The sequence below is a fragment of the Octopus bimaculoides genome, chromosome 18 (genome assembly GCF_001194135.2).
Source record: "Octopus bimaculoides isolate UCB-OBI-ISO-001 chromosome 18, ASM119413v2, whole genome shotgun sequence".
NCBI lineage: Eukaryota > Metazoa > Mollusca > Cephalopoda > Octopoda > Octopodidae > Octopus > Octopus bimaculoides.
Genome location: NC_068998.1, coordinates 10,196,227 through 10,207,798, shown reverse-complemented (window position 1 = coordinate 10,207,798; position 11,572 = coordinate 10,196,227). Strand labels below are relative to the sequence as shown.

At 37.1% G+C, this 11,572-nt stretch overlaps 1 protein-coding gene across 2 annotated transcripts in view; it reads left to right on the top strand.

Moving 5' to 3' along the window:
• LOC106883436 (quinone oxidoreductase-like protein 1) overlaps positions 1-5,236 on the top strand; it is a 17,407-nt gene extending 12,171 nt beyond the window's left edge. For both annotated transcript variants that reach the window (XM_052974189.1, XM_052974190.1), the window contains 3 exons: positions 841-947; positions 1,602-1,646; positions 5,063-5,236. In XM_052974189.1, coding sequence (XP_052830149.1) covers positions 841-947; positions 1,602-1,646; positions 5,063-5,159 — 249 coding nt within the window. In that variant the 3' untranslated portion in view covers positions 5,160-5,236. The remainder of the gene's footprint in view (positions 1-840; positions 948-1,601; positions 1,647-5,062) is intronic.
• The last annotated feature ends 6,336 nt before the right edge of the window (positions 5,237-11,572 follow it).

The following is an 11,572-nucleotide window of genomic DNA, read 5'->3' as shown; positions in this document are numbered from 1 at the left end:
GGGTGAGATATTGTTTTCCTTATTTTTATCGGTCATAATGCAGGGCCTTCAAATAATTTACTTATCTTTTGAACCAAATGTTATCGAGTTGTGTTTTTCCCTTCTGCTTTCCCCTTTTCATACCACCCACTTCTAGTTCTACTGTACCAAACTGTCCCCCATTTAACATGCTCATATTTAAGTTAAAACCTTCCATCATAATTTCCATAAAAATATTAATTATTTCACTAAAGCTATCTAATTAGCTGATTATATTCAAAAGTAATTAAAACATTGAAACACATAAGTACTGTATTTGCTGAAACATACATGGTCTGATCAATAAGTAACTGGACTGTTGCCATAGTAACAAATCTAATGCACACAGTGTAAAACCGCTTGGTACAGATTGACCTTGAACTCTGCCAGGCAAGCACACTAAGTTTTAACATTCTAGCTCACCTCCTCTGTTTACAACAGTGCTTGGAAGGTACATGTGCGTGCTTGGGAGTGTGTGCGTGGATGTGTGCGTATGTAAATATATGCGTGCGTATATGGATATATGCGTGCATGCGATAATATACGCATTTTGTCACTACACAGTAATTTCCCTTTGTTTTTAACGGTCATTTTTCACAGGAATTTTCAATTGGCCGGATAACTGAAGAGATGTTGGCGTGGTCTCCCACCCCGGCATCCGAAACTCTGAGTTTTATCATGGCTACTGAATAAGTGTCACATATTTTTACAGATAAATTCCTCTATTTGCATAATATCGAGGTCTCTTTCTTTCTTTTGTTGTCCTTCCTGTCAAATATATATATATATACATATATATTCATTTCTTTTATCTTTATTCAGCTGGACCCACCAGATTCACGTGAATTGTTTCTGCGTAGTGGCAGTCTCTGTTTTCTATTTGATTCAATATGGACAATGTCATACTCCCAGCATGGACGTTATAAACATATCCTTTTTGACCAGAACTAATTTGTTTTTAGCTTTTGTTAATGTTGTTAAATTCAAGTTGATTAAACCAGTGATTCTCAAATGGAGCTCCATGGCACATTTGGTGCACAACTAGAGTTATCTAGTTGTGTCACGAAATTCTTAGATCTATGAATTTAAGCAGTGGAAAATTCATACTAATGCTTGAGTATCATGAAAATTGTGATATTCATATATTTACACTCATGTATAACCAACAGTTTATAACATAGTCACGATGCCTGAAATTTGGAGAAACAGTAAGGTCATTTAGTATTTAGTAGTTTCAAGATTTTGAAGATGTGATTGTTTAATTTTAGAATGACATTGTAGGGTAGGTGTGAGAGGCTGGATATGGCCAGTTCATCATAAAACAAGTAGAACATTTTGTCTGGATGTGGCCAGTTTAGATGCTAATAGGTTAAACAATAAGGATGCCTTGTGTGTGTGATGAAGTCAGAAAGATTCAGAGCCTTCTAGATTAGGCCATGAAACAAAATATTTTTTACAATAACAAATATCATGATTGATTGATCAGAGTTGAACTGGGCTAAAAAACAGTAACAACAAAAATATTTGATAAATGACCCATCCCTTTCATATATTTCATGTTTTCTTTCTTAACATTTCATACACATCTTATGTGATGCTGTCGACAAACTGGATCGAGGATTGCTCAAGTAAGTTCATTGTTTTCTTTTACCAATTTTGATTATTTTATCTTTTCGCCACTTCTCTGTGTTGAATGCATATTTTATTTCCAGAGGTTGAATAGTTAAAGTCCTGGACACTTATATGCTTATATTCAGTGAGCAAACATTTTTTACTTGTTTCAGTCATTAGACTGTGGCCATGCTGGGGCACCAGCTTGAAGAATTTTTAGCCAAATGAATTGACCCCAGTACTTGTTCTTTTAAACTTGGTACTTACTCTGTCAATCTCTTTTGTCGAACCACTAAGTTACAGAGACATAAACACACCAACACTATTTGTCAAGCAGTGATGGGGGACAAACACAGATACAGAGACAGAGAGAGAGAGAGACACACATATATACATATATGACGGGCTTCTTTCAGTTTCCATCTACCAAATCCACTCAGAAGGCTTTGGTCAACCAGAGGCTTTAGTAGAAGACACTTACCTAAGACGCCATGCAGCAGGACTGAACCTGGAACCATGTGGTTGGGAATCAAACTTCTTACCACACAGCCATTCCTGTTTAGTTGATAGAAAGCAACTTTGATACTCAGTCAAAGAAACCAATGGAAACCCTTTCCATTGATGCACTTGACTCTGTGACTCATGATGGCTGAATACTTTTCCAAAATCTAGGACAAGGGTTCTCAACCATTTTTTAAAAAATCTATAAACCCTTTTGGTTACTATGTTACTCTGGTGGACCCCCATAGCCATTCATTGTTTAGAAACTCGTTTTTATAAAAACTTCTTTTGAAACTCCTATTTGTTTTAACTTGTTTGGGTTGAACTATGTAAAATGTTAAAGAAACCTAGCTGTTTCTTGCAATACACACCAATACAACATTTAAGGCAAAATTGTTTTCAGGAGCCATATGGACACCTGTTGGTAACCACTGATCTTGGCAGACCAGACCAGATCTGCATTTGTTTGAAAAGCCCTATTGTTGTGCTGCCAACACTCAGTACTACTGACATCATGACTGTGTAAGCTCGCATGGACTCCTCTATTTCTTCTAATGAATACCTTCATAAAATTCAAGTAGATCATATCTACAAATGTCTGAGAAGTACTACCATAGCATTGCAAACTGAGGGGGCAGAAAAGTAAAGCAAGCTGATTGTTTTTTTCTTGGCAGTCTTTTATCAGTTTACCTGATAATTCTTTCTGCTGATCTTGATATTTCAAAGTAAACAAGCAGACAGGCCTGTAATTTTGGCATCTGCTCATGCATGGTTCTTTTTGTTGTTGTTTTATTATTATACTTTCATTCATCCTGTTCAAATCTATTTGAAAGTGATTTGGTTAAATGGGTTTTTAAATGTGTGTAAGGATCTATTAGAAAGCCCTTCTTTTTCTTCTGCATTCAATGCCCCTAACTCAGTACCATGCAATGCTGCAAGGTAGTGAGACATGGCCACGTTCTGCATACAGAGAGAATGTGTGAGGGCTGAAGTGAAATAAAGCATGAACGTGCTCCACAGAACGGTGTTCTATTTATTCCACCTTTCTCCTAAACTGGCCACATCCAGCCCAATATTCTACCTGTCTTGTTTTTAGATCAATCAGATCTCCTCACACTTACTCTATTATGTCATTCTTAAAATACACAATCACATCATGAAAATCTCAAAGGTATGAGATAATGAATGATAAATCTAAAACAATGTGAACAAGTAAGCATTACATTTGACAGAGTAATCTGAATGCTAAAAGGTTAAAGTTTAGATGGCGTCTTCTTGAACAGACTTCTGATTGATATCAACATCATATGCTGATAAGACTGGTTGTATGCAATTTTGTAAGTAGTTAAAAATGCATGAATATTTTCATCGTTCTACATCTATTTTCCATGCTGGCATGGGTTGAGCTACTATAGTCATGTGAGAATACCATTGGGAGTGTATATCGGAAAAGAAGTAACTGAGAATGGAGCAGAGTGAATGATGTGATTGCAGAATACCAAAAGCATAAGTTCCACTGGGTTAGACATGTTGCATGGTTTATGAACGGCAGGTTGACCTGTGCAGTTACCAAATGGTATCTGAGAGATTTGAAAATGGCACTCTGAAGGCCTCCACAATGATGAGAAGAAGATTTGGGTCAAGAAAGGTTTAGAAGTGCATTTTGACCAGCAGTGTATAGCAACTTTCAATAGCTTGGTCAATACAGGTGATAAATAAATATGTATGTGTGTGTGTGTGTGTGTGTGGCTGATGCCAGTGTCACATAACTGGTATATAAGAAGCACTGTTGAAATGTTGGGCCTCATGGTGGCAGTAACAAGTGACCGAGAACTTTGACAATATACCATGCTTCAGAATATGTCAAACCAAGTGAGATTGTAATTGTGGCTGATGCTGGTGTTGCATAACTGGCACCCATGTCAGTGGCACATAAAAAGCACCCACTACACTTTTGGGGTGGTTTGTTTTAGGAAGAGCACCCAGCAGTAGAAACCATGCCAGATCAGATTGGAACCTGGTGCAGCACCCCAGCTTACCAGTTTTTAGTCAAACCATCCAACCCATGCTAGCATGGAAAACAGATGTTAAATGATGATATGTATGTATGTATAATGAAGTTAAACCAAATTATATTTTGGAAGCATTTAGTAGATATGTTTCAGGAACACAAAATGAATGAGGTCATAAAAACATTAAAGATCATGCACGCAGACAGATGTATTTTCATTTACAGATATGCACCGAAACAGATAGCATGCTTTCAGATATATGCAAATGCAGTATACAGGTAAAGATCATTGATAATAGTGTGAGATTATCATTTGGGAAAATTTATCTGTCTTAAATCTTGTATGAATGCAATTAGGAAGCTTTTCTGACTGTAAGTTGCATTATAGTATTTTAATGAAAAGTATTATCTCTTGTGAGTGGATTTGGTCGGCAGAAACTGAAAGAAGCCCGTTATGTGCATATATATAAAGTGGCTGTGTGGTAACTTGCTTACCAACCACATGGTTCCGGGTTCAGTCTCACCACGTAGCATCTTGGGCAAGTGTCTTCTACTATAGCCTTTGGCCGACCAAAGCCTCATGAGTGGATTCCGTAGACAGAAACTGAAAGAAGCCTATCGTATATATATATATATATATGTGTGTGTGTGTTATATGCATGTGTATATGTTTGTGTATCTGTGCTTGTTCCCCCACCATCTTTTGACAACAGATGGTGTGCTTACCTGCCTGTAACTTAGCGGTTCAGCAAATGAGCCTGATAAAATAAGTACTGGTCTTAAAAATTATAAGTCCTGGGGTCTATTTCTTCTACTAAAACCACTCAAGGTGGTGCCCCAGCATGGCAGCAGTCAAACGACTGAAACATATAAAAGAATATATATAATGTTGATTTCTTTTCATCTTTTTTCTTCTTCTAGAGTGAATATATCCAAAACCATCCAAGTTGATGAAGCTGTGAGTAATTTCCTATCAATATCTGATCAAATCTTTGGGAAGACAATTGTCCAGTTCTGAGCAACCAGTCATCGCTGTTAATTTGTTATTCTGTAAATAAAATTTCCTTCAAAAAATAAATTCATCTAAAGCTGTTATCAATGTTGTTATTGTTATTAGTTTTATTTCCATTGAAATGAAGTGGGTGGCATAATTAGCAGAGCAACAGGCAAAAATATATTCAGTTATTTTGTTATAATTCTGTACCCCATGGCTTGAAACAGACATGGCCATGTGGCTAAGAAGCTCACTTTGCAACCATATGGTTTTGGGTTCAGTCCCGCTGTGCAGCACTTTGAATAAATGTCTTCTGCTACATGCTACATCCCTTGGCCAAACAGTGACTTATGAGTGAATTTGGTTGACAGAAACTGAGGAAACCCATGTATGTGTATATATATATATATATATATATATATATATATATATATATATGATGATGATATATATTTTAAAAATAACATCGACCACTAACGTGGACAATTAATGCGCTAGAAATAGATCACATTTTGTGTCTATTAAGACCTAAAAAGTTCTCAACATGAAATATAGCAGCATAGACGTTTGGTGCAGGCTTCTGCCTGGCCATTTCCTGTCAAACCGTCCTACCCAGGCCAGCATGGAAGGAGGACGTTAACTGTGATGATGATGATATAAAAGATATGAGGATTTTGTGACTACCTTTCTAAAGCGACTTCCTCTTGAGCCAGTAGATATAGATTAAAGCTGAAGTGACAAGGCAAATGGTTTGGCAAGATTTGACAAGGGTATTTAATTTATCTATACGATAAAAAGGTTTACATAAGTCTAACAACTGTTTCTAGAATATACCAGCTATTGGAATATAGTAGCAAGCAAGAATTCCATAGCATGATTATTCCATCATCAGAGAGAGGTAAGTTGAACATATCTGTAGAAAAGGCGTAGGTAGAAACTCCATAAGATGTATCTGGTGTAAGCTATGGACACATAAGAGGTACAGCGATATCAGGACGGTTAACAGGGAAAATAGTTCTTGTGTGTGGCAAATGCACAGGTACAATAAACACTGAAAGTGTGCAGAAAATAGACTCCATCAACAGCCAGGGAGGTGAGCTAGAGGTTGTAGATAGATTTTGTTATCTTGGTGACCAAGTAGAGGTAAATGCTTCGAGAATAGCTGTGAGGATAAGATGAGGCTGGGCAAAGATAAGAGAGCTCTTACCTCAGAGTGGAAGGCGGATTGTATGATGCCTGTGTGTGAATAGCTATGCTACACGGTAGTGAAGCATGGGCTGTGACAGCCGAAGACATGCATTGGCTTGAAAGAAATGAAGCCAGTATGCTTTGCTGGATGTGCAAGAAAGATGACTGCACTGGTATGGTCATTTGATGCATATGGACGAGGACAGTTGGGTAAAGAAGTGCCGATCTCTAACTGTGGAGGGAGCCTGTGGTAGAGGCAGATCCAGGAAGACATGGGACAAGGTGGTGATGCATGATCTGCAAACTTTGAGCCTCCTAGAGGCAGTGACTAGTGACCGAGACCTTTGGCAATATGCTGTGCTTGAGAAGACCCTTCATTGTAGTTATGGCTGGTGCTGGAATTACAGAACTGGTACCTGTGCCAGTGGCACATAAAAAGCACTTTTCAAGTATTGGGCCTCTCACAGTTAAAGAGACTGATGCTGGTGGCACCGGAAAAGCTTTTAGGAAAGTGGGTTATACATCATTAGATGTACACCTGACTTTCCTATATTAAATTAGAAGTGAACGGAACGCAGAACTCCAAACTGATCAACAACAACAATATTTGTTTATGGTGGAAAATATACAGCTTCCAATTGTCCGGTTTCTGAGTAGCCTGAATGTAGAGATGAATCGTTGGAGAGACAACTTGCTTCTTCCACACTCAATGAGAGCTTGTTTTAGACCGTCTTGCTTGTTCGCTGTCTGGCGTGGTAAGAGACAGAATAGAAGCGGGAACGCTTGGATGTTGGCGCCAATATGACGTCACTACAAGCTCCTTTCAAGTGTTGGGCCTCATGGAGGCAATGACCAAGACCTTTGGCATTGTCATGCTTGAGAAGAAGACCCATCAAGCCAAATAAAATTGCAGTTATGGAAGATACTGGTGTCACGCACATGGCACCCATGTCAGTGGCACGTAAAAGCATTCATTATACTCTCAGAGTGGTTGGCATCCAGTCGTAGAAACCGCGCCAAATGTACTACGTGGAAATGTACTACAGAACACAATTTATGAAGGAATTTTCATCAAATGCCATTGATAAATATTCCTCGGCAACAGAGTTGTAAGCCCTCTTTTGTTACCAACCTGTCTGAAATTATTCCTGGTTCTACAATTTGTTACCATATTTCTGTAGAAATACACTATCTTTGTTGCAAATAATTTCAAAAATTATGTAGAATTTTATAAAATAACTTTGTCAATATTAAGTTGATATTTGAAACAAATCAACATGAAAATTTGATGGACGATTTTAATTTAAATCTCTTCCAAACCAGAAAATTGTTTTATAACACTAGGGGAAGTCCCAGGTGAGTTAGTATCAAAAAGGTGAAAGGGATCTAAATTTAAAATTTCCATCAAAATTTCATGTAAATTTATGTTCAAAACACCAGCTTAATATCAAAGTCATTTTCCCAAAATTCTTCATTGTTATTGGTCTGTCCCTGGGGGATGAATTGTTGATGCACAATACCACATTTCTGAGGGTAACACTCATGGCAGGTCTTCCAGATAACTCATCATCTTCCATGGATGTTCATCCAGTTTTGAAGTGCCCATGCCACTCGAAACATTGCATACAACCCATTGCCTCATTGCCGAGGCAATCGGACCGCAGCAATGAATTCCCAAAATGGCCATGGATGTGAGTTTTGACCTACGCTTTTATTTTTTGGGGACTCTCTTACGCGCCTTAGATACCAGATCTACCATGGATTGCTTCATTTTTAAAAAACTGACTATTTTGATATATTTTTAACTGAGGGGTAAAAAAAAATTTTTTTTAGTCAATTGATATGTTTTAGTAATTCATTTTGATCACCTTTTTTAGTCGAATTGCATATACTTTTTCCAGACAGATCCTCCTATTAGTTTTTGTATTTTTATATGTGCATATATATTTTTTTTAATTTTGGTGCTTATGTATGTATTTCTTTTATATGTTGAAGGCCATGGTATTATTTGTATATGATGAAATGTATAGAAGCATGGGTTTGTATAAAGGTGTTGGCCTGAATTTGATGCTTGTTCTCTAATCAATGCTTATATATATAAATATATATATATAGATGTATGTATACATCTATATATATATATATATATATATATATATATATATATACATACATACATGCATACATAATTTCATGAGCAGGCTGTTCCATTGATTAAATCAACTGGAACTCTCATTGTCATAACCAATGGAGAGCCAGACCATGAATTGAGTTCTCTCTTTCATATTTGCTTGACAAATATCAATGTTTGAATACACTTTGGATGAATGTGCATGTGTGTGTTGTTGTTGTTGTTGTGTGTGTGTGTGTGCTGCAGCCATCTGGACCCATGGGTCTTAATACATTCCTCCCAAACATACTTCGTTGTAATTTTCTCAACTCCTTCTCCTTGTAATCCTGTCTCATAGATTCCATGTGTCATTTTTATTTTACCAGAAACTGAATACCATGAAAATCGTACTTTTCTTCTTGGCTCTTGTGCCTTTGGTACTGAGTGCCAGTGTGTATTCTGATGATGAAATAGATAAGAGATTCTCAAGTAAGTTTTCCAAGTTATATGTATATCTTCTTCAAAAGGACCACTTTATTTTGAGACACGATTCCCATGCAAAATTTGACCAAAATGTTAATGATTCCCCCACTTTGCCACCTTACATCTTTTATTCATTTTCACCCGTCTTTAAAATTTTTAAATAACCACAAGGGAACTGTTGTTATTATTTTTTATCATTGTTGATGTTTTTGATATTTTTCAGTTGATGACATTATTGCTCGTCTACAGAACCTAGATTTATCCAGTGGTTGCGTGGCAACTTGTGAAGACAATGTTGGTGGTTTCTGGAGATTTTTGTGCTCATCAGCATGCAAAATGTAAGTTGGTGTTTTGCGTTTCTTTGTTCCTTTCTGAGACTGAGAATTTTCAGTCTTAGAAGTAGATGCTGTGAGATGAAGTTGCTGGATTAATAACCATTTAAGTCATAAGTTCAAACCATGCAACTAAAGCTATTGGATTATGGCTTCCAACCAAGCCACACAAATCTATATTATCTGACTCATAAAGCAGGTTTTGTTCCTACTTCAGAGAATTTTTGAGTTTTATAATTATCTCTCCTTGGTCTTAATCGCCACTTGATAATTATGACAACTGGTATTTGATTTATTGACTTTGAAAGGATGAAAGGCAAAATTGATATTGGTGGAACTTGAACTCAGAAAGATGAAAGACAAATGAAAATATCGCTAAGCATTTTGTCTAGCATGCTAACAATTCTGCCAGCTCATCATCATCATTGTTTAACATCTACTTTCTATGCTGGCTGCGGTTAGATGGAGGACTGGCAAGCCAAGAAGCTGCTCCAGGCTCCAATCTGTACTTGCAAGGCCCCAGTGTTCAACTGGTTCTTAATTTATTGACTATGAAAGGATGAAAGACAAAGCTGACCTCAACAGGATTTGAACTCATACTGTAAAGTTGGAAGAAATACTGCTAAGCATTTGTCCAAATTGCCAACACTTTTGCCAGCTCACTGCCTTAGATATTTACCATTTTTAACTTGTATAAGGAACCCTTGTGGATATGGAACCCCCTAATTTGGAGATTTGAGGTTCGAGAAATTAAGTAATTTATTAATATCTATAATGCTATCCATGTATAAAAGACTCTCATATTTTTTAAACCTAATTTTTGACAAAAATGGGTTCCTTATACCCGTTCAAATACAGTAATTAATAATCCTTTCTACTATAGTCATAAGGCCTGAAATTTGAGGGGAGGGGTCTAGTTGATTGCATCAACCCCTAGTCCTCGACTGCTACTTATTTTATTGTCCCTTGGAAAATGAACAGTAATGTTAACTTTGGTGGAATTTGAACTCAGAAAGCAAAGAGAGATGCAAATGTGGCGAAGTATTTCACCTGGTTTTCTAATCATCCTGCCAGCCTTAAATTTTTAATTAACAATTAGATGCTTTCTCTATAATGACTTTCTTTCTTTTCGAGTCTCCTGGAACAAACTAGTTAAGAAAGGTCTTCCACTTTTAGAAAAAATGTAATTCTTTGAAAAAATAAAGAAATTAAAAATCTAAATATTGTTCTCGTGTATCATTAAATTTCAGTGGTTGAGTGTATGTATTTGTGTACATGAGTATGCGTGTATATGTGTGCATATTTGTATATGTGTAATATATTTATATGTATACATATATAAATGCAGGTATGACTGAATTCCAAACCAAATGGTTCTGGGTTCAATCTCAATGTGTGACACCTTGGATAAGTGTCTTCAACTATAGCTCTCATCTAGCATAGATAGAAACTGAATGAATCTCATCGCGCGTGTGTGTGTGTGTGCGTGCGTGCGTGCCTGTGCGTGTATGTGTTCATCTCCCACCATAACTTGACAACTGGTGTTGGTTCGATAAAATAAGCACTGGGCTTTAAAAAGAGATACTGAGATCGATTCATTCGAAGGTATTGAGTTTTTTTTTTAATACTTTGTTCATAGTTTCACCATTAATGTGAAATAACATACAAACACACTACAAGCTTCTCTTTATATTATATAAGCTGGTCATGTAACTAGGCCCAGTTTAACTTGTCGAAAGAGTCAGCTACACATGATAATAGGCCACCAGACTGCACTACGTTTGTAGTACTTCTTCGCCAGATCACAGTGCAGGCTCATTACCCACTGTGTCATACTGATTTTGTTTGAGAATTATGGTTGATCAAATTAAATCCTCATCATTGACTAAAGGAGGTAGATAAACATACGGAAGTATATGATTAAAAATTATACTCACTGAATTACCTCCCCTTAACCGTGGATTTCCATATTTTATTCATTTCCTTAATTACAGCGAATAGTGGTAATGACGTTGTTGTTGGCACTCCGTCGCTTACGACGTCGAGGGTTCCAGTTGATCCGATCAACGGAACAGCCTGCTCGTGAAATTAACGTGCAAGTGGCTGAGCACTCCACAGACACGTGTACCCTTAACGTAGTTCTCGGGGATATTCAGCGTGACACAGTGTGACAAGGCTGACCCTTTGAATTACAGGTACAACAGAAACAGGGAGTAAGAGTGAGAGAAAGTTGTGGTGAAAGAGTACAGCAGGGTTCGCCACCATCCCCTGCCGGAGCCTCGTGGAGCTTTAGGTGTTTTTCGCTTAATGAACACTCACAACGC